Source organism: Rattus norvegicus, chromosome 18, assembly GCF_021556685.1.
Source record: "Rattus norvegicus strain SHRSP/BbbUtx chromosome 18, alternate assembly SHRSP_T2T, whole genome shotgun sequence".
NCBI classification, from domain to species: domain Eukaryota; kingdom Metazoa; phylum Chordata; class Mammalia; order Rodentia; family Muridae; genus Rattus; species Rattus norvegicus.
The window spans coordinates 60,987,086-61,014,191 of NC_141551.1; the positions used below are offsets into that span (position 1 = coordinate 60,987,086).

The following is a 27,106-nucleotide window of genomic DNA, read 5'->3' on the forward strand; positions in this document are numbered from 1 at the left end:
CAGTCTTCCCTGTCTCAGAGAAGAAGTGAGACCAACAATGAACTAGCAAAGCTGAGGAGACGAGGACATGAGTTGTGTTCTAGGAAAAATACCTGGAGCTTTGGGTTATACAAAGAAGGTCCAAAGTATCATCCAAGCTTCATGAATTTCTCAACCTCTAGACTTACAGGATACAAGAAATTGTTTCCTTTGTGGGTAGATCCACAGCATTATAGTGTTAATTGTGAATCCAGTTACGGAAGGCCTTAGGCTTCCTGGAGAGAGCCTACCTACATGATGATGAAGACATAAAAGTCAATCTACCAAGCCCTGCCTAAAGGAAGCATGACTGCTGGGCTATAAAAGGAGTGGGTACTTAATGCCGGGTGTGAGGTTTTCCTTCCTAAGCCTTCAGTACAATTTTGCTAAGTCAACTACAGTGCTAACATGTTTGGGGGGAAATGAAGGGAAAAGTTTGAAGCCAGTTTAGAAGGAGTAGTATAGAAAGAAGGCCACTTACTTATTGTTCATTTTTAGAACTTAGAATTCAAGGTAGAGAGTCTGTTATGGTGTTTTAAATAGTTTATATAAAACTATGTTTTATAGTTTCCTGAGTCTTCCAAGATGGTGGTTAGATAGCTCTGTGTGGGTTAATTAGGGTTGGGAGGATAGGAGAATCTGGAACTACTAAACTCATACCAATTGAGATCAGAAGAATCACTTGCCATTAAAAGTTAGTACTGAAAGCCAGACATGGTAGTGCACACTGATCCCAGCATTGAGGAAGCAGAGGTAGGCAGATCAGTGTGAGTCCTCTGCTAGCCAGTGCCCCATAGTAAGACGCTGTCTCAGAAACAATAACACAAGTTGTTAGCACTGAAAACTTGGGGCTGGAGTATATGAACCAAAGGGATACACAGGGTCAGCTGGTAATTCTTATTATTATGTTTAATGTTTTTTTACAAAGTCCAAATGACTTCATACCAATGAAAGGAAAGCATCTGATGATAGAAAGTCATCAAGGCCTTTCCCTCTGATTGCAGAGTGAGTGTCTGGTTGAGGGTATATAATAAGTCATGGGAGAATGTAAAGTGCTTTTCTCAGTCATTGAATTCACAACCCGAATCTCAAATTTTTGCCTTTTTGGCGCTCTCTCTCTCTCTCTCTCTCTCTCTCTCTCTCTCTCTCTCTCTCTCTTATTGGTTTGAGGCCAGGTCTTACTGTATAGACCAGGCTAGTCTCAAAATTGTCCGTGACTTTTCCCTCAGTCTTTATTTTCACATCTTTCTTTAAATTACATGGGACTTGAATAATATAAATCATAGGAAGAGTCCGTTCAGCACTGTCCCCAGAGATTAGGAATATCATAAATGTTTTGTTTGGTTATTGATGTGATTATTGATGTGATTATGATGATTCAGATTGAATCTTTGCATGTAGTCTAGTTTCCAATAACTACTGACCCTGATCTGCTCAAACTGATCTGATAGCAGGTACCTTTGAGACAGGATATTTATAGCCCTGTCTAACCTGCAACTTGTTATGTAAGCCTAGCTAGCTGTGAACACAGAGATCTTACTCTGCCCCTCAGTGCAGTAACCAGAGGTCTGTTCCACTCTGCTTGGTTAAAATTGGATTCTGCCTCCTGCCAGTTTAGACGTACTCTTAGTGTGCCAACACATGTCAGTTGGTAGTGAGTGGAACAGCTAAACTACAAGGATTGGCAGAACTTTGAGAAAGCCTTAAAGCATCTAAATCTTCTGAGCAGAGTGCTTGAAAGTGGAGCTGTGAAACATGAACCCAGGGAAGCCATCCGTGGCTGCTTGTCTGCAGTGTGGAAGATGCTCTTTAGCTGCAGAAGTCCTACCCTCAAGCAGACGGTGATAAGAATGGGAACACTGAAAAGATGAAAGTGTCCCCGTTCTCTGTCTCATCGGTCTCGATTCTGAAGTGTGCAAGAACTCCTGCCTTTATCTCTAAATGCTTTTCTACCTAATTTTCTCCTAATACCACCCTTCACTCAGGGCTTTGAACACAGTCGAGCTGATTACACCCAGAAATACCTGCTTTCCCCAGGTCTATGTATGTAGGTGGCTATTGCCATCTCCTTGAGTGATTAATACATCTTAAATGGAACACGTCCTAAACTTAGTAGGTACTCCCGTAAAGCTCTTTCCCTTAGGTTTCTGTATCCAAGTGACTACTACATCTCTCCAGTTAGTCAGACCAGAAAATCCAGTGATTCCTGATTTTACTTCATTTTTGATTCATTTACATCATTTTTTGTCAGTAATTCCTGATTGCTCTGTCTAATGTATATTTAGAATGTGGTATCCACTGCAATACAAGGTTAAGGTTAAGCCTACATATCTCACCCAATTTCTTCTAAAAGTTTCTAGATTTCTCTCTCCTTTACTTCCCATTCCAACCTGTCCTAAACACAACAGTAGCAATGCCTCTTTCTGAGTATTAATAAGCAAGTTGGGACTGTAGCTCAGTGTATAGACTGTTTGCCTGGTGTGCGTGGGTTCCCTCCCCAGCACCGCATAAACCACATATGTCTGTATTTGGCATTTGGAAGGTAGAGGCAGGAAAACTAGAAGTTAAAGGTCCTTTCCACAGGGACCGTGAGACACGCCTAGGCTACATAAACCCTGTCTCAAAGAACAGGTGAGGTGTGGTCAGTACAAGCGTAATTCTAGCACTGGGGAGACTGAAGCACAAAACATTTTAAGCCTGAAGCCACCCTGAACCTAAAACAGTAAAATAAAAGACCTTAAATTAGGCTTGTTCCTCTACTTAAAACCCTCCGACTGCTTGCTGTTTGAAGTGAAAAAAATTCTCTGCTGCTAGAGTTGTGGTGGTTGTGAGCTATGTAATATGGATGCCAGGAACTGAACTTCGACTCTAGAGGAGCACTGACTTCTCTTTACCACTTTACCACTGAACCATTTCTCTAGCAGCCAAAAATAAATTTTAAAGGCAAACTTCACCTGTTCTGGTGATAAAGGAATTCTTTAAATTCCAATTTCAAGTTCTTAGAAACCACATCAAAGGACAGTCTTACGAGAACATAACTAAAAAAGGAAAGATAAAAGTCGGGTATGTTTACACATCACCTTAGCCCAAAGCCAGGAGTGCCCATGCAGAAAATCAGTAAAACAAAATGGTACAAAATCGTACTCTTATCTTTACCTTGTTCTGTAACAGAAGTCTTTAACTTTAAGTTGAGCTTTGCCCCTTGCTGGGAAGGAAAACCCTGGCTATTTAGCTTTTTCTCAGTTAGGACATCCCTTGATTATATCTGATGAGATGGCATACTAATTTCATGTGTCGTGCCTGGTAAACTTCTGAATTCTAAAATGTATATTTTGTATGCCACACTCATGTATTTATGAATCTCATGTTCATTTGAAAACTTAGAAACTTATTTCTAATACATGATCTTTGACAAGGGCTTTTTAATGCCTTTTTCAGTTGCTGACTTCATAGCATTGATTTTCCTATTCAGTGTCTTTTTGAGATATTATCGTCTATGTTCTCAATACTTCTCACATCGTTCATATCTGTTCATGCTATTTGGCCTCGTGAGATGAGGGGCTTATTCTTCAGACTACAGCAGCATCTAGCCTGCTAGTTAGTGCCTTCATTTTGGATCATATTCTACTTCATCTTTAGAGGAAAACTTAAGGGAATGGTAACTCTGTTGCCTGAACACATATCGTACTTAAGACTCAGCTGAAAGTATATCAGAAATGCTCTCTAAAATAATCAAGGGAGGTTGGATCCAATGATTATCATCTATAGCTTTTCAAACCTTTTGTGCCTTGATGGTGACAGCACCTGGTAACTGTAGAGTCTGTGATACACAAATAAAAATACTTTCTCTGATAAAAAAAAAATGGTTGGGCAGTGGTGGCGCATACCTTTAATCCTAGCATTTAGGAAGCAGAGGCAGGTGGATCTCTGAGCTCCAGGTCAGCCTGGTCTACAGAGTGAGTTCTGGGACAGCCAGGGCTATACGGAAAAACCCTGTCACAAAAAACAACAAGAAACTAGAGGAGGAAGAGGAAGGAGGAGGAGAAGAGAGGAAGGGAATGGAGGGAGGGAGGGAGAGAGAGAGGAGGAGAAAGAAGAAGCAGCAGTAGCAGCAGCAGCCACCTGGTGTGGTGACTTAGCACTCAGCAGTTGAGAGACAGAGACAGACAGATAGCTCTCTGAATGCAAGGTCAGCCTGGTCTATATTTCGAGTTCCAGGCCAGTTAGAGCTACACAGTAAGACCCTGTCTCTAAGTAAATAATAGGAAAGAAGGAGGAAGTAAAGCAAACTTCTGGCCTTTTCCTTACTCTGAATTGAAGTTTGGTCTGTATCAAGAGTAAATTTTCTCACATCCTTCAGACTTAATAATTATAGGAGCTGACGAGGGAAAAAGCCTGGAGAGAGAAAGGAATGCTGGGGGAGGGAGAGGAGGGAAGGGCCCTCCTCTTTCATAACATAGTTCCCTACCACCCAAGGCCTTTTTCTGTACAGCACCTACAATGAATGGTCCAGCTACGTAGTAGACATGTCATGAATTAAATCTGTTGTTTCAGTTGCCTGGACTTGGAACAGTGTTCTCTTAAAGTATTGGAGCCAGAGGGAAGCCCAAGTTTGTGTTTACTGAAACTGATGGGTGAGAAAGGATGTACAGTCCCAGAACTGAGCGACTTCCTCCAGGCTTTGGAGCACACCGAGGTTCTGCAGCTTCTCAACCCCCCAGGTAGGTCCCCCCACTACTTCAGAACTGTTCTTCAGAAATGCATGGAGTCAACTTTAGAAATATCTTTTTTTGACCAGGTAAATTATGTTTTTTATTTTTGGAAAATATGAATGCACAGAAGAGCCTCATTCCCTTTCCCCCATGTTGAGACATCAAAAGTATTGGATTATATAGTTCGAGAAACAAGCTATACAAAACATTTTTAAGCCATTATTTAAAAAATTTCAGTGTAACTGGCATAATTTGATATTAGAGAATTATGCCATAATATTGTAGTCCAGAAGATGCCTGTATTCTAGGAAGATGTATGCTAAAGTATTTACATGTTAGATTTCTGTAACATACGCTGAAATAGTGTGGCCCAAAACACAGCGTACATTCTTACGTATGTGTATATAAGGATGAGGTAAAGTGAGGTCAAATGGTCACTATTTCTCATCATTACAATGATAAGGTATTACAATACTTTTCAAATGTTAGCTCTGTGAATCTTTCTTACTATACCTGTATTGAGTGAGGCTTTTCCTATGTGAGGTCGGTCACATGAAGAATAAGGAACAAGGAGCTAGAAATACAGCAGCTCATCAGTTAAGAGCACTTGCTGGTCTTCCCTAGGACCAGAGCATGGTTCCCTGTACCCACATTGGACAATTCACAATTGCCTGTAACCCCAGCTCCAGGGGATCCAGTGCCTTCTTCTGACCTCTGACCTCACCTACACTCACCTGCATATACACCAAACACAGACACACAAACAAAAATAAAATGCAAAATTAAACGGTCTGGAGAAATGGATACTTAAATTAGAGTACAGTCTGTTCTCCATGTAGCTGTGGGCTGACTTGATCAGCTACAGTTGAATTGATCAAGAAAGGAAGGACATGTCATCTAAGTTGCTTGATTGGGTCAGGTATGGTAGTCAGTGTCTGTATTCCCAGGAAGACCAAGAGTTCAAGGCCAGCCTGGACTACATAGTAAGATCCTGTTTGAGATAAGCAAACAGTGCCTGGTGGCGGCAGCAGGGCAGGCCTCCTTGCCATGATTCCATTTGGCCATGTGTCCCCATTAGGAGCAAAGAATCTGGTCAAGCCCAAGCCTAGAAGGGCTGTAAACTATGAACTTGATGGTCTCTATTTTACATAATTTTGGTGTACTAATGTTTCTTTACATAACCAAATTGACTGTGATTTTTTAAATTATTTATGTGTATTATGTTTATATGTATGCACCTACATAAGAGTATATTCACCACATGCATACAGGTCCTCTTAGAGGCCAGAGGGCATAGGAACCCAAGAACTGGAGTTGTACATGGGTATAAACTACCCAACAGTGAGATCTGGGAACTCAATGTACATCCTTAGAGAAAATGCTAAACAGTGTTAACCACTGAGCCATCTCTCCAGCCCTGTGATATATGTTTAATATGAAAAATTAGGGAGATAAGATAGAGTAGTGAATTGTCACTTACACCTATGAGAAACCCAAACTCAAATTGATGTCTTGAAGGTAATATATTACTTCTGCCTGAAGCGCCCAGAAGTAGATAAGGCTTCCTAAGAGTAGAGAAGAGCTGTAAATTTAATGTTTTTCCTTGTTTGCCTTGATCTTGACTTCCTTCTAAGACTGACACTCACCTAGTCTAGGACGTCTGCTGGATGTTCTTAGTTTCATTTGTCATTGTCCCAGAATTCTAAGCAAAAAGCAGGTTTATTCTAGTTAACTGCTTCTGTTCGCATGCTTGTCCCTAATACTGTCGCTGTAGCCAAGGACACGGAATGTGCTGATGTGCCTGGCTTAAAGCTCAGAATGAAGTTAGGCTGAGTCAGCTTTCCAGGAACCACATGGATCACCAAACAAAAGTAGACTGGTTGGATAAGACAAAGAGCCAACAGACCCTGGAGATGTAACCAGACTGTGGACCACAAATACAAAGGGTCCTAGATTATGGGGGAGGAAACATGGATCCCAGCCATTCTCTGTTTTGCCATATACCTTTGCATGCCTTATTCAGAGAGTGCTATATTGAGTGTTCAGCTTCCTCAACTGCGCCTGTTGACTGGGAACGATGAGCTGCTAGTGCAGATGCCCACGTGCAGTTGTTGCCCATCTCTGAACAATGAGCCTTCTAAAGTGAAGGACTGCACTCCACCAGCCTACTGAAGTTCACCATTGCTCCATTCCCATGCTCAGTCAGTGGGGTATCCTCCGCCTCACGGAGTTACAGGAGTCACAGAATGGTAGCTCATGCCTGTACCCAGCACTCAGGGAAGCTGAAGTAAAAGGGTTGCCGTGAGTAGTCCTGGCAAGCTTTAGCTACAGGTAATATTCTTTCTCAAACAAGCAAAAAACAATTTTAGAAAATATTTTTTATGTTTTTTTAGCAAATCCAAAAATAAGACTATCTTAAGAAAAATGTAAGCTCTAACAAAAATCCACTTAATTTGTGACTTTGCTCAGAATTATTCTTTGAACACTTTTTGTATTCTATTATCTTCATGGTCTCAGGCATTAAGTGTATGAATCCAGAGATGAACAAGGCAATTAATTTTGCCTATTAAAAGGTCTTTGTTTAGTAGAGCAGACAAATATCAAATCTAGAACAACTGTAAAAAATAATTTTAAGCCAGACTTAGTGGAGCACACCTGTAATCCCAAAATTTAGGAGGCAGAGTCAGGCAGATCTCTGAGTTTGAAGACAGCTTGGTCTACATAGTAAGTTCTAGGACAGTCAGAACTACGTAGTGAGACCCTGTCTTGGAAAAAAAATGTGCCTGTGTGTGCGTGTCTGTCTGTCTGTCTGTCTGTCTGTATAAGTTTATCTAATCTCCAGTTTTCCATTTTAGCACTTTGCATTCTCTTTTTGTATGTTTTTCTGTGGTTTGTTTGTTTGTTTGTTTGTTTGTTTGTTTTGAGACAGGGCTTCTCTGTATATAATTACCCTGGCTGTCCTAGACCTCACTCTGTAGACCAGGCAGGCTTCAAACTCATAGAGATCCACCTCCCTCTGCCTCCTGAGTGCTAGGCTTAAAGGCATTCACCACCATACTTGGCTTAGTGCATTGCAGTCTTAAATTTTAATGAAGACGCAAAGCGTGCTAGTGTTCTCTGTCTTGTACTTAGCCATTTTACTGGAAGCGTTAGTTCTTACTCCACAGGAAGAATGTGTTGGGGTGTTTGTTTGTTTGGATAGTCCTTGCAGAGAGGCGTGGTTAGATAGATTCTGCAGATGATTCTGTGAGCATCCTATCAGACCTTTCAGGTCCAAGTGCAAGAAGGGGAAACTAGATTCATTTTGACTAAAGGAAGAACTTTAGTCTGATTTTGCCATATTTTGTTCCAGTTGTTATGGAACTGTAGCCAGACATAACTCTTAAGAAATAACTGTAGCATAGAGGTCCCTGACCTTTGAGAAGCTAACTTAGATTTCTGTTTATTTGTTGTGAAAGCTAAAAGTAGCTTAGGCAGAGCTGGGAGTCACTTGTAGTAGTCACACACAGAAGGGCTTCAACTAGCGTGAAGTTGAAGGTGCGCAGGCTCATTCTGAACTTGTGCTTGCACCTAATCAGTCTCTAAAGAAGCCCCTGGATGAGGTGTCCCTACTTCTGCTAGCTCCCCCATTGGCTTTTCCACAGCACGGGGGTTGACTACTTTGCTCTAGGTCTGGCTTCCTTGAATTATTTGTTAAACTGCTTCTAGTTTTGATGTCCCTGGTAGTCATCACAAGTACATACACCTGCTAACACACTCGTGTACCATACACACATGCATCAAATGTACATACAAGTAATAATAATAATAAAGTAAGTAGATTTTTCTTTAACATTTTTCATACAATCCATTTTGATATTTCCCCCTCCCTCAACTCCTCAGATCCCCTTACCTCCCTACCCACCCAACTTTGTTTTCTATCTAACAACAAACATCAAAGCAAATAAACAAAACTCAGCCAATAAGAAAAACCAACAACAAAATGAAGCAAACACTCCCCCCCAAAAAAACAACAACAACAACAACAACAAAAAAAAGCCTGGCCAACTACTCCTGGACACGGGGGCCTGCCCTGGACTGTGGTTGATATATTCAATCCATTGTAGAAAACTGATTTTCCCTTTGCCAGCTGGCACCAATTACAAATAGCTTCTTGATTAGGAGTGGAACTCTGCGCCGGACTTACACATGCTGTCACAGTGTCTTTGAATTCGTATGTGCACAGCCCTTCTGTTTGTGGAAGACACTGCTTCCTTGGAGCTATCCTCCATCTCTGCCTCTTACAGTCTTTCCCCCTCCTCTGTGCACACAACCAAACATGAGGGGGCGCTCACTCGGGGAGTCCTGGAGAAGAGTGGGGAGAAGGATGGGAGCAACTAAGGGGATCAGGAACATCACAAGAACACTGCCCACAGAATCAACTGACCCGGACTCATGGGGCTCACAGAGATCAGGGAGCCTGTGAGGGTCTGGCCTAGGTCTCTGCATATATGTTATGGCTTGGTGTTGTTGTGGGACTCCTAACAGTGGGAACAGGGGCTGGCTCAGACTCTTGCCTGCTTGTGGGACCCCTCTTTTCCTACTGTGTTACCTCATCCAGCCTTGACCTGATGGTGTGTGCCTAGTCTTATTGTGGCTTGCTATGCCATGTTTGGTTGATGTACCTAGGAGGCCTGTTCTTTTCTGAAGGAAGGCAGGGACTGGGATAGTGTGAGTCTGGGGGAGAGGAAAAAGGAGGAGCTAGGGACTAGGAGAGGAAGGGAGGAGAAACTGTAGTAGGGATGTGATATATGAAAGAAGAATAAACAACCTGAGTGCTCCAAAGTGTCTCCCTCTGCACACTGTCCCCTTGTGGGTCTCTGTCCTTTTTGTCTACTGCAAGGAGCAGCTTCTCCGATGAGGGTTGAGCAGTATTCTGATCTATGAGCATAGCAGTCTGGCATTGGGGACGTTGCACTGCTATTTTCTTTTTGCAGAATAGTACTATGCCATGACCCATGACTTATCTAGTCTCAGGTGCTTGGTCATTTTAGCAATGTCAACAGTGGGTTTCATTTCATGGAGTGAGCCTTAAATGTAATCAAAAGCGGTTGGTTACTGTCATGACATTTGTGCTGCCATTGCACCATTGTGTCTTGCAGACAGGTCACTGATATAGGGCCGTGGTTCGTAGCCGGGAGATGTTGATATTCCCTTTCTCCAGTGCAAGTGTGCAGAGCACCATGAACACCCGTCAGTGGGGTGGGCTTCTAGTTAGATACAGCTCAGTTCTCAGGTGGCTCTAGTTCATGGCAAGTTAGGAAAACCACTAACCTGTGCACTACTTAGGCATTTAATTCAGTTGAAGTGCTGGTGTGTGAATATTTATGACCAGGTGTTTATATGCTTTGGCACTGAGACTTATATTATGTCTGCCTGGCAAGTGTCTTAAAAGGTGCATCCTAATCTCAGAAATGTTAGAGTATAGCAGGAAAAGTATTTCTCAAAATTGGAGAAATATGACAAATAATTTTCTTTCCCAACCATGGAGAAGTAGAGTATATCAAAGTCTTTTGCAGTTAAGTTTTTTTTTTCTTGTCTTACAAAGTTTTTAGCTGAAGATACATACTGACAGAGAAAAAGAAATAAATTATTTATGATAAAGATGAGTTTCTAAAATATTTCTTTGTTGTTTTCTATGTATAAGCAAGAAAAAGAAACCCTCTTTTGTGACTTTACTTTTTCTTTTTCCAGGATTAAAGATCACCGTAAACCCAGAATCCAAGGCAGTTTTGGCTGGACAGTTTGTAAAACTGTGCTGCCGGGCAACTGGACATCCTTTTGTACAATACCAATGGTTCAAGATGAATAAAGAGGTAATTTTTAAGTGTCTTTTTATTCTACTTAGGTTGGTTAGTTGGCTGGCTGATTGGTTGGTTGGTTGGTTGGTTGGTTGGTTGGTTGGTTGGTTAGTTGGCTGGCTGGCTGGCTGGTTGGTTGGTTGGTTAGTTAGTTAGTTGGTTGGTTTGCTGGTTGGCTGGCTGGTTGGTTAGTTGGTTGACTGGCTGTCTGGCTGGGGGTTGGTTGGTTAGTTGGTTGGCTAGCTGGTTGGCTGGCTGGTTGGTTGGATGGATGGATGGATGGATAGATGGATGGATGGTTGGATGGATGGATGGTTAGTTGGTTGACTGGCTAGCTGGCTGGCTGGTTGGTTGGTTAGTTGGTTGTCTGGTTGGTTGGTTGGCTGGCTGGCTGGCTGGCTGGTTGGTTGGTTGGTTAGTTGGTTGACTGGCTGGTTGGTTAGTTGGTTGACTGGCTGGCTGGTTGGTTGGTTAGTTTGGCTAGCTGGTTGGCTGGCTGGTTGGATGGATGGATGGATGGATGGATGGATGGATGGATGGATGGTTAGTTGGTTGACTGGCTGACTGACTGGCTGGCTGATTGGTTGGTTGGTTGGTTTGTTGGTTGGTTGGAGGCAAGATCTTATTCTGTAGCCCAACCTGGCCTGGAACTCACAATGGAATTCTGACCTTGAATTTGTGGTAATACCCCTGCTTCAACTTCCTGAGTACTGTGATTAGAGTGGAGCCATCATATCTGGTTATATCACTAGTGTAAGTGGATAAAGCCACTCCCAGAAGGAATAATGTTGGTAAATGAAAATTCCAGTGTCCCCTCCACTCCATGTTGCTGGTAGGGGATTGGAAGGTCATAAATTCCCAGATAGCTTTTTCATGCAGCCTTCATTTCAGTTAGGCCTTCTACCACCCTCATTTCCTCATCCCTTACCCCTGTTTGTGCTTGCTTAGCGTATTTATTCCCTGTGGCCCTTGACTATGTTAATCTTTCTCCTCAGGCCAAAGTTACTCCTTCTAGTAGCCTCTGTAGAACTGGCTTGGTAGTTATAAATTCATTTTATCTGTCTTTATTGTAAAAAGTTTCAGTAATTTTAATAGATAGTTTTATTGAATATTCTAGCTTGGGTTGACAGTTGAGGTCTTTCAGAATTTGGAATACATCTTTCCAGGTATTTCTGAGTATAAAAGTTTCTATTGAACAATCCTAGGTGTTGTTCTTATGGGCCTGCCTTTTCAAGTGACTGACCTTTCTGCCTTTTTTTTTTTAATTACCCTTTTTTTATTCTGCGTGTTTAGTATTTTAACTATAATTATGTTATGGGGATTTTCTTTCCTGGTCTTCTGTATTTGGTGTTCTGTAGGCCTTTTATGTCTTTTTAAGTTTATCATTGACCTTCACTGAGTAATACAATGTAAGTCTTCCTCCCTGGTACTCTCTTTCTCCATGATGCATTCTATTGGTGAAGCGTTCCACAAGGTGTTTATTGGGCTTACCGAGTTTTTCATTTTCAGTCCTGTTTCAGTTTGGGTTTTCTTCAGCATGTCTACCTTTTTCTTCAGTTGACTTCCTCATTTCACTCAGCTTTTTGCTTTTCTTTTGAACCATGAATCTTCTCTGAGTTGTTTGAACATAATTATAATCCTTTGAATTCTTCATCTGGTGGTTCTTCGGGGTCATTCTTATGCAATTAGTAATTTTAGGAGGTGACATGTTATTGTAGTCTTTGTATGTGAGCTACTTTTGTTTCTTCCCTGGGACCTACACATCTCAAATAGTTTGTTGATTTAGTCTTTTTTTTTTCAAATCACTTTTCTTGTCTCAGTGGTGGTTTGTACAGTGTTCAGAAGAGGATATTATAAGCTGTAAGTGAGTTTGAGATATTTTCCTCTGTCGGACCAGCATTGAAAGCAGCAAGAATGGGGTCTTACTTAGTGGCACCAGGAAACATGTTTCCAGGGGAGCAGGAAGCATTGTGAGGGAAGGAATGAGCCTAGCTAGAGGCGCAAGGGCATGAGGTGAGTATTAGCAGTCAGACAGCCTGGAAGGGAAGGGAGGGGAAATTCTGGGGGAGTGGGTGTGATGTCAGACAACATGGCAGCTCAGGAACCAGGAAGCCTGGCAGCACAGAACTCCTTGAGGAGGCCTGCAGTCTGTGGGGTGGGACAGAGTGGGGTCTACCTCACAGTGTTGAGAGGTCAGATCTGGGAGGCCTATTGTAGCTCTAATAGTTGTTTGCAACAGATTATGTTATCTCATAGAAGAATTTATGGTTTCATACATTTTTCTCCTACACGAAAATAAATCTGTATTTGTCCCTTGTTTACAGTTTCCCGTTGTGTGAATTCCTGCCATTGAGGTTATAAGATTTATGCATGTTTCAAGCCTTTAAGGAATAGTAACTGAATGTATTCTATATTTTTTCTAGTTGATATTTTAATTAAACCCTTTTGTAGAAGATAAGAGGAAACTTATACACGAAATATGTAATTATAAAATACATCATGACTGGAAGAAGATAGGAACATAGGGAATGTGAACTACATCTTGAATTTAAAGAGTAGTAATGGAGTTGGTAGTCTATTTTAGGAGAACATTGCAAGCCCCTGTTTTGTGCTGAGCCATGATATAATGAAGCAGTGACACATAATGTCTCTTTCCTCAGAGAATCTACATCATGGGAGAGACAGATAACAGCCATTTTTGTGAGTTCAGAGCTAGGAAGAACATAAGCAGCAAGGTAACAGGATATTAAGAACCAGCAGAGCTTTTTTTTTTTTTTTTTTTTTGGTTCTTTTTTTTCGGAGCTGGGGTCCGAACCCAGGGCCTTGCGCTTCCTAGGTAAGCGCTCTACCACTGAGCTAAATCCCCAGCCCCACCAGCAGAGTTTTTAAACAAAGAATTTTTCTTTCTCCAAGACAAGGTTTTCTCTGTGTGTAGCCCTGGGGGTGGTCCTAGAACTCACTCTGTAGACCAGGCTGGCCTTAAACTCACAGAGACCAGCCTATCTCTGCCTCTTGAGTGCTGGGATTAAAGGCACGTACCTCTCATCACTGCCTAGCTTAAAGGATTTATGTTATAGGGTAGAGTGTTTGTTGTTTTTACATAAAAACTTGTTACTTGAAGAAGGCAGAGAACAGTAAACGACCAGGTTATCTATTAGCTGGGCTGCTGAGAAACACCTGTAGTGTGGTCTCGATGAGTTAGTGAAGGGGAGTCACAGGGCACAACTCAGCATGTGTTTTGAGGATGTGGTTAGCCAGACTGACAGATCAGAAGAAGAGCACAAGGAAGCAAAAGGAAAAATTAAGGAGGACTCCCTATGCTTTTCCACTTGAGTATCTTGGACCATGTTTATTCTATTTTTTGTTTGTTTTGGGGTTTTCTGTTTGTTTGAGAAGACTGGAGAGGTCTTTGTTTAGGTAGAAAATAAGACTGTGACTTGAGACTATGCTTATTATACAGGCAAGTGAATCACACTTTCATTTTGGATATCTAAAGAGACAACAGTGACAGTGTACAGTGAAAGAAATGAAAAGATGGAGCAGTTAAAAGAGTTAGAAGAATAAAAAGCAAAGTATTTCAAGAAGAAAGGTGTGACTAACTTCTTCAGTGCTGCTAAGGGGGCATAGACAAAGTGTTTGCTGGCTAATTTGTGAAAGAAAGGATTTAGAGTATGTCTTTAAAAATTATTTGTTAAAGGGAAGGAACACATGCTAAAATGCAGAAAAAACACAGGAACAATTTCAGAGAAGATGGGATTATTAAGAAAGAAAAACTTTTTCCCTCTTAGATTCTGAGCTGGGGCCCTGTAGGTAAGATGGATGGATTAGTGGGGTCTGCAGAAGTGACCCTGCAGTTAAGAGCACTTCCTGAGGACCTAGGTATGGTTCTTGTCACTAACATGGCAGATGCAGCAGATCTGATAGCCATTCTGGCCTCCGCAGGTGCTGCATGCACATGGTGCACACACACACACACACACACACACACACACACACACAGGCAAACACATATATAGTGAAATAAATAAAACATACCTTAAAAAAGATGGGGGCCAGGCGTAGTGGTGCACGCCTTTAATCCCAGCTCTCCAGAAACAGAGGCAGGTGGAGCCACCCTGGTCTATGTAGTGAATTCCAGGATTGCCAGGGCTATGTGGAAAGAGCCTGGAGAAAAAAAAGTTTCATCCCTAAGACTCACATAATCAAAAAAGAGAACTGATTCCCAAAAGTTGTTCTCTGACCATCACACATACATCCTGACACACATAAATACAATAAATAAATAAGCACAAAATTTTTAGAACCATTCATATGCATGGACGAACTTACAAATTAAGCAGTTAGCTAAATTAGTTACGTTAAAGACTTACATATCTAAGTTATGAGAAAACCAAGTGTGCTTCTTCATGAAGGATGAGGTTCTGGGCGGATCACACACCCCTTTAATGCTAGTTCTTGGGAGGCAGAATTCAAAGCTGGCCAGGGCTGTATTGTAAGACCCTATCTCAACAAAAACAAATCAATATACCAAAACAGCAAAGGTGCTCTAAGAGCAAGGGTAGGCCAGGGAAGTCTTATGGTTTGTTCTTTGTGAAAGTCTTCCTTCTTTATGAAGATAAAGCAGAGAATTTGTGATAAATTTACTCTAATCTGAGATTACCATGAAGAGAACACAAACTAACCATTACTTCGAGTTCTGACCAAAATGAAAGAAACCTTACTATGGCCGTTCCCTCCTATCACTTCTTTTTTTTTTTTTTTTTTTTTTGGTTCTTTTTTTCGGAGCTGGGGACCAAACCCAGGGCCTTGCGCTTCCTAGGTAAGCGCTCTACCACTGAGCTAAATCCCCAACCCCCTTCCTATCACTTCTGTACTTTCCATGAAGCCAAACACTTCAGAGAAGCTGGATAGACTTTTGTTAAGCAGCCCGTCTTCCTAAGTATTTTGTAGATGAGAAAGCGAAGTCCTAAGATAAAATAGTTTATCCATGAAGTCATAGTTAATTTGTCCAGAAAGGAAAATGATAGCTAGTTTGTTTTCTTCATTCCACTGTAGAGTTTACTGTATGCTACTTACACAACTTGCATTCTATAAATAAGTGGGCTATTTTAATGACCAAACAGATGGGTTCCTACTAGTGAGCTCCTGCAAAATCTGGGGAACAGTTAACCTCTTTGATGAATGAATTTGTTAAAGACTGTGGGTTTACTTCTGTCCTCAAAATCTTACATTTTACTTTGTTACTAGCAAATACTTTACAATTTGAAGAAAAAAGGAACATACTTTTCAAAGGTCTGTAATCAAATCATAGATTTTATACAGCATACATACATCCTTTATTATAAGCTGGGTTTTCAATGAATTCTTCACACATGCCCTCTCACTGATTCTTTCGCAGATCCCATATGGAAATTCATCAGAACTTATTTTTAACACAGTCCATGTAAAAGACGCAGGCTTTTATGTCTGCCGAGTTAACAACAACTCCACCTTTGAATTTAGCCAGTGGTCGCAGCTGGATGTGTGTGATGTGACAGAAGTATCAGACAGCTTCCAGGGTGAGTGACAAGTGATGTCACATGTTTGTTTAAATGTTTATTAAAAAATAACTCCAAGCGTAAATGCCATGCACGAGTCATTAAGAGTTGACTCCGCGTGGTTTGTCATTCTCCAAGTGTCTGTTCCTTAAGATGACATGGGCCCTTCTCATTCTTGTGCCTTATCCTCAGCTTGAACCTGCCGATGTTCGTGGCCCTGTCCATTTAAGTATGGTGTCCATAATCGAAGCTTTGTTTTTCCCCTTCCTTCAACATTCTTGGGTATGCCCAGTATTTCTTTTTTTTTTTTTTTTTTTTTTTTGTTCTTTTTTTCGGAGCTGGGGACCGAACCCAGGCCCTTGCGCTTCCTAGGCAAGCGCTCTACCACTGAGCTAAATCCCCAACCCCTATGCCCAGTATTTCTAAACTGTCTTTGTTCACCACAGTAATCTTTTTCTCTTTAGAACATCTCTTAACACTTGTGGGCATTTTATGAAAAAAATCACTTTAAATATGGTTTTAAAGATTATAAAAACTAAAGGATAGACCTAGACATATCTCTGTTTAAATTATAGGGAATTTTTGGTTTTAAGTTTAATCAAGGGGTTTTATTTTCCTTTTAATCTAAGGAAGTCTGGATGGCGTCTCAGAATCCAAGTTGCGAATCTGTGTTGAACCACAGTCCCAAAAGCTGGCGCCAGGCAGTGCGTTGCTGTTACAGTGCGTTGCCATTGGAAGCCCTGTGCCCCACTACCAGTGGTTTAAAGACGAATCACCATTAGCACATGAGACAAAAAAGCATTACACAGTAAGCAGTTGAATTGGGGGGTGTTAATTTACAAAATAAATGGTACAGTTAAGGTGTAAAAGAACTCAAATCCATTCTCTTTGGAATATTTTCGGTACTTTTAGTTCAAGTTCTCCCCTAATTAATTAATTTGTTTCTTGTATTTGCAACAGGACAGGATTTCAACCAAGGCTTCAATATAAAATGTCAAATATTACTGTACCAAACTTTATACTATTAGAATAATGTTATCATTTGCTTGTTAATATTTAGCTTAATGATGATAATCTCAGGGTATATAATTTATTTTGAAATACCATATTTGAGAAATTTTTAAAATATAATGACTTTTACCTTATGCAATTTTTAAGTTAATGTTGAAGAGAAAAATATATGTTCTGATATTGATACAGGTCCCATATGTGGATCTAGAGCATGAAGGAACCTACTGGTGTCATGTATATAATGACCGGGACAGTCAAGATAGTAAGAAGGTAGAAATCATCATAGGTAAGCCGTATTAGCGTTCTGAAGTATAAGATATAAACTGTACACACTAGAGTTTGTGAGCAAAACAAACCCTACTTCTTTTTGCCCCATGCCATTTAATAACACATATAAGGAGTTATGTTGTTTTATACAGGATTTTTAGAAAATTCATACTAAATTAATTCTCTAAGTTGTATACAAAGAGCAAAATAAAACACCTGAAAAATGATTTTACTTAACCTATTTTAGTTATTTTTTTAATATTCCAGTGTATCATACATAGTTGTATCAAATATATTGTAGTTCTTCTATATTAGAAAAAGATTGATTTGGTGAAAAATATTTTCAATAAAACATAAGAAGTCAGAGACACGTAAATGAAAAATAATTACTGATCAGTATTCCCAATTGTGAATTATGTGATTTTGGAGTTTGTTCTGTTACACTGAATACTTTTATAGAGACTTTGTCAAGAGTAGTAAATATTGATGTATGTGTTACTCGGACAGCATGATTCTGTGGTGTTTATCTTGTTTACTTAATGACTGTCCTTTCCTGAGATTCTGAGTTTCAATATGTTCACATTTGTTTTCTCTGACATAAGGAAGAACAGATGGGGCAGTGGAGTGCACTGAAGGTAGTGTAATCCTTTGGTTCGAGAGGAAATCTCCTGCATGCTGGTTACTCTGGGGAGCGGTGGAATGCCCTAGCTCACTTAGGTGCAGTGATAGAAAAAATACTGGCTCTAATAAGTCATTTTTATTGAAAGACACCGTGTCTTCCTCTTTAAAGTTTTGTACATTTTCACAATTGAACAGACACTTCTAAAGTAGTCGTCGTCAACTTATGTACATCCCCTGCTGTGCACAGGACCCAGAGCTCTCCATAGTTATTGAAATAGTGGACATTTGCAATTCTTAATGTTAATTTTTAATCATAATAAAATGTATTTAAAATATTAAATAAGTATTTGTTAATATTGTTTTATTTCACAAGATGCCCTTTAATGGCAAACATAATTTCTATAAAAATTTCAGGATGGATATATTATGTGATAAATTTTATCAATTATTAAATGTTCTGAAAATAATTTGATAAGGATTTTCAAAACTACAATGTCTTAGATTAATTTACATGCCACTTTCACCGTGGAAAGAGAACTGAAAATCCATTTTGGCATAAACTGCTAACTTATTTTAACCAAAACATTGTACTTAAATTGTAACAAGTAAATATTAAATCTTAGACTATTTCCCTTTAGTGTACTATGACATTGATTTCAAAAATTAGGGTTGTGGATAGCAAAGTATTTTTTCAATTGCTGCTTCCTTGAACTGTTACATTGTCTTTCTTAGGTCTCCTTGGGTACAGTAAGATGAGCAATGTTAAATCATATGTCTGCTGATTCTCCTATCATTCATCTCCATGGTAGCATGTGAACTACTAATGATTACTGTTTTGATTCTGAGACGTAGTTTGAACCAGAATTCTCTTATAAGTCCTAATCCCACATCTGTTAATCTTACAGAAGGGAAGCCATGTGCAGAAATCCTAACCAAACTCCTTTTCTCTCATATTTTTTGCCTAATTGCACGTGTGATTGTTTCTTTAAACTTTCTAACCTAAGAGACCTTCCAGAATTAAAAAAAAGAGCACTGCCGTTTGGCTTCAGAGTGAGCTTGTGATTGCTACCCTGATGTTTCTATAATTGTACAATTCACTACGCAGTTGTTTTTTCAGTGATAAAAACAATCAACAACTGGTCGGTAGTGGCACATACCTTTAATCTCAGGACTTGAAAGGCAGAGGCAGGCTGATCTCAAGTCCAGTCTGGTCTACAGAGTTCTGGGATAGCTAGGACTACAGTCCTGTCTCGAAAAACAAAACTAACAAGCAAAGCACAGTCAAACAATAATTTTCAAATGACTATTTGCAATATAGAGATGACATTGTAGCTATAGAGTTTCTCCAATATTTTCAAATGGAAAGCATCATATCCCAAAAGCCTGCAAAACTAAGACATTTTATAGTTGATGGGTTGATAAATACTGTGAACAGTATCCTTATTGTACCTTATTTTAATGTCTCCAATTCCATTTTGTTATTTTCATTAGAATATTATTAGGACAAGGGGTATGATTGAAAACATGAGGCTCAGCTGTAATTTAGGGTAGTGAGACTATGCAAATTTTAAATAGCCATTTAGGAAGCCAAAAGAATAGACACCCAAGATGGAATGCAGACTATGACAAAAACATCTAACTGTGTCACAAATGTTTGAAATATTCTCACTGAGAAGAGATAGAGCAAGGTGCTGACCTCCCTATCTAGAAACTAATCTGTAAGATAAAAGGCATCGACAAGTGTATATCCCCTGAGCACTGTTGATTCCACTCTTAGGCTAATCTTAATGCGGTATGACAAGACCATTCTTGCCCGGGTTGGTGGGATGACTGAAATCTAGCACGTGAAAACTAAGATGGGAAGATAGAGGGCTTAAGGACAGCCTGGGCTGTATACTGAGACCTCATCTAAAGCAAGCAAACCAAAGATATATTTCCATACATTAGTTTATTAAGCCTGTATCACGTGTAATTTATCTCATGTTTACTTTTGTCTTCATAGAATTTAATAAGTAAAAAAAAATCGATGATGACTTGTCTCATGGTCTTGTGCTGTTCTGTATGAAAAGTGTATAGAAAATGCAAGTTAATTCTGAAACTGTTCTGCCTCCCCCAAAAGCACACCATACCTTGATATAGCCGTAAGGAAAACAGACAAATCCCAACTGGGGAACATTCTACTGCTCAAAACCGAAATGGTCATTAAAAACAAGGCATGTCTGAGCCAGTGTCACAGCCAAGCACGTCTAAGGAGACACAGTAAATGCTTCTTCCAGCTTAAATAGAGCTTGGGGAGAAGACAAATGTTATGATAAAAGTAATATACTATCGTAGGATGTTAATAATAGGGAAGCCAGCCTTATTATACACAGGAACCTTCCTCTGCAATAGTCCACAACAGTTCATCAAATGTCCTGTGGTTTAGAGTTAAAGGTTTATTAATTTTTGAAAGATCACTCATGAATAAGTATCTAAAACTTTGAACAAACGATGAATGAGTTTATTTAGGTTTTGTAACTTAGTTCAAGTGGAGCAGTTCAGAAGTCCTGAGTGTTCTTCCCTGTTCAGTGTTTGAGTGGCTTCATTTAACTCTGAAAACTAGTAGTGAACTGTAACTGGCATGATGACTCACCACTGCTTCTCATAGACATACTGCTTGTGCTGAGTTGGCAACCAGGTTATTTAAAGTTAATCTGTTTTCTCTTACTCTATTTTAGATGAATTAAATAATTTGGGGCGTCCTGGTAAGTATTATAACAGTTCTCCTTTAGACTGCTGTTTGATACAGTAAAGGTGCTGGAGACATTCTTGCCTACATTCTTAGACCTCTATTTACATGAGGTTCAGTTTAAACCATGTCAGATGTAAAAATACTATTGATTACAGTTAGACCATAAAGGTTGAAAACGAATGTTGGATAACAATAAAGTGTCAATGCTTGAGCCAATAATATAGCCAAGTGAGTAAAAGTACCGACTGCCATACGCGGTTACCTACCAGTGTTTGCACATTTTCCTGTAACCTCTGCATGTGCACCGTGCCCCCAACACACAAACAAAACAGATAACTGTAAAGAAGAATTAGAGTTTTGTTTTTGTTCCTGGGGATCAAACCCAGGATGTTGACATGCTGTGCTAAGTGTTTGACTGCTGAGCTGCCCTGCAGCTTATAGAAGGGAGGCCGTTGTTTTTAACGTGAAGGCTGGTCCGTAATGATGGGGTGGCATGTTCCATTTCTAACCTGTCAGACATAGAGCATCCCTGAAGTGGTTGGGTAGGTGCTGTCAGCAGACTGAAGGGCGGTTAATGAGGAGAGTTGGCAGTAGAAAGATGCACTGGTGTGTAACTATTAAGACCGACAGTGGCGGTCTCTAGTAAGCTTTGATCAGAACAGATTTCTGAACAAGCTGAGGTAAAGAGAAAGCCATACTTGGGATAAAAAATGTTTCAGTGATGAAGATGATGTAAAGACAGAGGATGTCTTCGTAAGCTGTGGGTGTTCTGAAAGACAGACAGACCCTGCGAATAGATTTAATCAACTCCTACAGTTTGCTTTATTTTGTCTGTTTCATGAAGCTGGGGGTTGTGCTGGGAGAGAGGGGCTGGTGTGTACTGGCCACTCACTGTACCTCTGAGCGACTTCTCCAGCACTGTTTGCTTAGTTTTGTATTTCATTCAAAGACATCTGTTACTGTACTTCTGTCTGGACTCTTCTGACTCTATGTGAGCAAATTAGGCAGAACAAAAAGCCTCATGACCATTAGGTTATTTTTGCTGTCCTATCTTCAAGTTCATGTGAAGCTCAATAAGAATTGCTTCAAATTTCCTGAACTAACCACTACTTGAAAATATCCTGGTAATTGTTTCTTTGGTGTTGATAGATTTGCCCTTTAAAAGAGTCATGAAATTACTTCATAAAACTTTAGTATATACCCACCACTAAGTTTTTAACATTTTTCAGGCCTGCTTTTCCTTATTCCTTAAGATTCAAAGAAACCAAACCTTTGAGTTTAAAGAAAATGACGTATGGTGAAGCTTGTAAGAAGCTCCCACAGCATCTGTATTATTAAATGTGCACATAAACTACCTCTCCATACAAGTATTGGGCACACAGGGAATTGAACTTCATCTTTCCCTGAGTCACTTCCTGTGGTACTGGAGAGTAGATATGATTTCATTCTATATATGATAATATAAACCTATATATTTTTTGTCAAAAATCTTTTAACTATAAATTAGCTATTAGTAATTTTATTCTACATTTTTCCTTTTAAGTTATTACTCACACTTATTTATGAAGTACCATTTTGTAGTCTGATACATACATATATATACATATATTTATATATATATGTGTATATATATAATGATCCAGTCCAAGTAATTAGCATTTTATCTGCTTAGATATTATTAATCTATGGGTTAGAGGCCTTCAGGAGCTTCCCCTTTAATTATTCTTAAATTCATAAGTTGGAGACATAGTTGCCCTATTATGCTATACAACATTAAATCCACTTTCCTTCTGTTTTAGTACCTGGTTCACCCTCTGACTGTCTCCCCTTCTCTTTCTAGCCTCTGTGACCTCTACTATTTATAGCAGTTTAATGATATCACTGCTGTCTGCATTCATTGCTTTTCTTATCTCATTAGCTCTGAAGATATACCATGAATAACACATCTCTTTGTTCTTTTATCCTTGTCCAGATAATAAAGAACAAACTGGCCAGCCTTTGGGTGAGTTAAGTTTAAAATACAGGATCAAATGTAATTACAGTATTTAATTTTTTATTTTCATGAAGGAATTTACAATATTTAACTTGATTGATTTATGAGTATTTGGGAGATACTGGACCAAATTTTTATTTTTGATAAAAGAAATTATGGAAAAGCCTTTAAAAAGAGTGTTGGTTTTTGGAGGGTTGTATGGTTTTGGGTTTCTGGTTTTTTTGTGTTTTGTGGGTGGTAGGTTTGACTTCAAGTCGGCATCTAAGAAGTGATTTCTGTTTCTGGCAACATAGAAACATGCTACATAGAGGAGGCGGTGGCCATTGCTGTTTTCTGATGAGGTAGAAACTAAGAAACTACCACGTAGAAGCAGTGAGTCCTGGTTTGCTTTCCCACCTACTGTTGGAAGAGAGGGAGTCAGATAAGATTGGGTGGACAGTGATGTTTAAGTGTGCTTCGAGGACAGGACACAGGGATATCCAGGAGAGCCAGGCAAAGGCTCGCAGTACTTAAAGAGGAGAAGGCGTGAACACACTGCTGAACTGAACTGAGGTTAAAATGATGTCTAACTGGCTTCAATCAGGATTTTGAACATCTTTTTATCTTTTATTTTGTTTTTGTGTTTTGAAATAGTAGCTTAACATTGCTCAGGCTTCAAACTCACTATCCAAGGACGACTTTGGATTTCTGGAACTTCCTCCCTCTGTGGCCCAAGTGCTGAGTTAAAAATTCAGTGCCCAGCCTGAAACCATTTTTATGTTTCAGATTAGAAAGAAGAGGATGTTAATGAAGATAAAGAAAGATTTTTTTAGGGCATTAAAATTTTTAAGTTGAAGGCCCTGGGTTCGATCCCCAGCTCCGAAAAAAAAAAAGAACCAAAAAAAAAAATTTTTTTAAGTTGACCATTGCCTTGTCTAGGTAATTCTGCTTTAGCAGACTGAGGAGAAAATAGAGTGACCTGCAGAGGCTGAGTGGAAGCCGAGGTCTGTAACTAACAGCAGGAGTGACCACCTGGAGCAGGAACTACTGAGGGAGTCATACTAAGATGTAGAAATTAGGAATAGGGGCTGGAAAGATGGCTTAGCCAATAAAGGCCAAGGCTCACAACCGAAAGGACAATATTAAGATTACAGATCAGCTATGTGGCTTTTCTATAGCAGAATTGAGCTTTAAAATGAAGACAGATGGGGCTGGAGAGATGGCTCAGTGGTTAAGGGCACCAACTGCTCTTCCAGAGGTCCCGAGTTCAGTTCCCAGCACCCACATGGTGACTCACAGCCATCTGTAATGGGATCCTTTTCTGGTGTGTCTGAAGACAGCTACAGTGAGCTCATATACGTTAAATAAATAAATAAATATTTTTTAAATGAAAACAAGTAGACAAGCTGGTCCATCTGCCCATTTCTGTGTACCAAGCACTGTAGTAATGAGAGGTTCCACAGTGCACATCCAGAGGACTCAAGAGTTGGGATTTCGGGAAATTAACCAAGGAATAAAAACTGCATAAGGAAAGAAAGCCTTTTGAAAGTTAGTAAATAAAAAACCTTAGGAGCCAGGACATAGGCCTTACTGAGTTGGAGGGAAAGTGCAGCAGGATCAGACATGTTAAAGAATAGGGGTAATACACAAATACAGTATATTATTACTTTAAGATTTGAGACCACAGCAGTTTAGCAAGGCCCAGGGTTAATCACAGGACTGGGCAACAGTGAAGGTGAAGCCCCTTGATATTGAAGAAGACAGGACTACAAATGCCTGCCTTTTAAAAAACAAACAGAAGAACCTGCTACATTTCATTCATGATGATAACATTTCACTTAGTCCAGTCTGTTCTTTCCTTAGACGCCCACCCCAGCCCTCACTTGGTAAGAAAGACCAGCTGTAATAGCCACTGTATTCTGTAGTGGGAATCACATGATAATTCTGCATACAGGTAACAAGCTCAGAGCATAAGCAGATACCGAAAGTTGAGCAGGAGTGACTACTTGCTGTATTTTATGAAAGGTATAACTTACTCCTGAGACGTACGTAGGCTCTGTCTGCATTTTTTGTAGATGAAAGCTTGGCTAGGTGTAATGCCACACAGCTTTATTCCCAGCACTTGGGAGAGGCAGACTGTGAGTGCAAGACCAGCCTGTCCTACGTAATTAAGTTCCAGGACAACCAAACCTACATAGTGAGACCCTGTCTCAGGACAAAAAAACAAAACAAAACAGCTTAGCTCTAGAACTTGCTCAGAGTCAATGTAATTGGTAGCTGTTTGGGGGCTGCTGTCTGGGGCCAGTGGTTCTGTAGTTCCTAGTTGGTTCATCTTGTCACGTGTCATTTCATGGACATTGATGCTACAAGAACAAGATAAACTACATGTCAGGTTAACTTTCATCTGGAAGCTCTCCAGACGTCAAATATCTCATTTCTGTGCTACCCTTTAGAAAGTAGGAGGATGTGGTATGTGCCATAGTAGAAATGGATAAATAATCTTAAAATATTCTTAGAGTATGGTGATCAGATGTGTCTAGGGGAGTCAGGGAGGCTTCGTGAGGAACGACTCAAGTGAGAGTTTTCAGGGACACATTGGGTCTCATTAGGTAGGTCTCATTAGATGGAGCTAGTGTTCTCTAAGGCGGACTTGGTGAGTGTAGAATTGGGAGTGTGGGAAGAGAGCAAATTGGTCAGTACTGTTGCAGGGTGGGGTCTCAGGGTAGGACTGCTAGCCATCAGGCTGGTGACACAGCCATCTTTTAAGTCGTAACGTTAGTCCAGAATTCTCTAGATTTAAAAAAACCAAACCAGCATCAGCTGGACATGCTGGAGCACACCTTTAACTCTAGCACTTGAAAGGCAGAGGCAGGAGGATACCTGTGTGTTTGAGGCCGACCTGACCACATAGTGAGTTCCAGGATGGCCAAGACTACATAGAGGGACCCTGTCCCATAAGTAGATCAGTTTCATTTTATCTCGTCCTCTGAGGTTTACAGATGGTCCTTCTTGGAGTCTCTCATGTAGCTATAGTCTGTCAGTGACCAATGCTACAGATACAAGAAGGCTTCACTTCCACAAGAGCACCTGTGTGACGACTGATGAGACACTCTTCCTCTGTCCCTGTCTGTGCTGCTGCTGCTGCTTTTTAACACTGTGCTTCTATCACAAAACTGAAGGCTGTCAGGACCTCTTTATACACAGCTCAGAACTGGCAGTGTCACCACATATCGTATGTGGGCTGCCTGGAGAAAGTTGGAGGGAGGGCAGCACATACTTTAAGGTGAGGCTGACAGCACCACACCAGGACAAAGATGCCATGATTTCTCATGGCCCGACTATATGCAGCAAGAACGTAAATGGCTCTGTGTGCCAAACTGAGGAGTTCAGACATTATTGAAGGAAATAGTCATTGGAAGATTGAACACACCAGAGTAACAGATTGACTTGCACTAGTCAGATTTTATGCTATATCTGCATTCTTTGCAAAACTTCAGAGACTTAACAAATACCTAATAGCACTTAGAATTACTAAACCCTTTTCCAGGTGCTTGGGAATATGAACTCTTTGGATAGTAGCTTAGATCTATTAAACATGTAATTAATAATATAGCACTGTGCCAGTTTTTGAAGAATACACTCACTAACTTTAAATTCTGAAAAAATGTCTAAGATCTTCTAGTAAGTGTATTTCTAAAGTTATTTTTTATTTTTATTTTTTGTATAATCAAGTAGCATTTTTTATTTCTTTGTTTTCTTTTTCTTGGTGCTAGGGATTGAACCCAGAGCATCATACATGCTAAGCATGCACTTAACCACTGAGCTACATTCCCAGGCCCACGTTCCCTTTCCCAATAGATGATTTGTATTCAAGAACTTGTGGGTTGTTCTCACAGTAAAGCTTTTACAGGAAATTTCTTGAATTTATCATCTAAAACCCATCATGACTTGCCTGCATACTTGCCGTTTTGAAATTTTCTTTATTCTTCTTATTTCTTCAAATTCAAATTTTACTATTTCTTTGTCTGATTTCTGCCACAACCATTTTCTAGAATGGATCCTTATCATCTTATTTCAGTCTACCTCTGCTTCTCTCTTAGTCTAAGTCCACTCCAGCTCTTCTTCTAACCAGCAACTACTTCACAAGTACAGTTGTCAAGGTAAGACCCATCACTTCCATACCATGACATTTTAAAACGTTACATGATCTACTTTTAAAAATTATCATTGACAAAATAATTTACAAGAATTTTGGACAATTATTGATATTTTCACATTCTCACATTCTCACATTCTCACATTCTTGGACTCTTAAATTTTAAAAATCATTCTTTTCCAAATACAATTGATTACGCACTGCTCAATGATAGCGGTATGTCTAAGAATGCATCATTAGA

At 39.9% G+C, this 27,106-nt stretch overlaps 1 protein-coding gene across 33 annotated transcripts in view; it reads left to right on the forward strand.

Annotated features, from left to right (window-relative positions):
- Positions 1-27,106, forward strand: part of Malt1 (MALT1 paracaspase) — a 54,062-nt gene that overhangs the window by 2,216 nt on the left and 24,740 nt on the right. For 16 of the 33 annotated variants that reach the window (XR_015642288.1, XR_015642292.1, XR_015642296.1 and 13 more), the window contains 7 exon segments: positions 4,573-4,739; positions 10,464-10,585; positions 15,969-16,128; positions 16,737-16,915; positions 17,308-17,404; positions 20,724-20,750; positions 22,710-22,739. Coding sequence is in view for 11 of the 33 variants with exons in the window: in XM_087592742.1 (XP_087448868.1) it covers positions 4,573-4,739; positions 10,464-10,585; positions 15,969-16,128; positions 16,737-16,915; positions 17,308-17,404; positions 20,724-20,750; positions 22,710-22,739 (782 nt within the window). In the remaining 22 variants the exon portion in view is untranslated. 33 annotated transcript variants of the gene reach the window in all.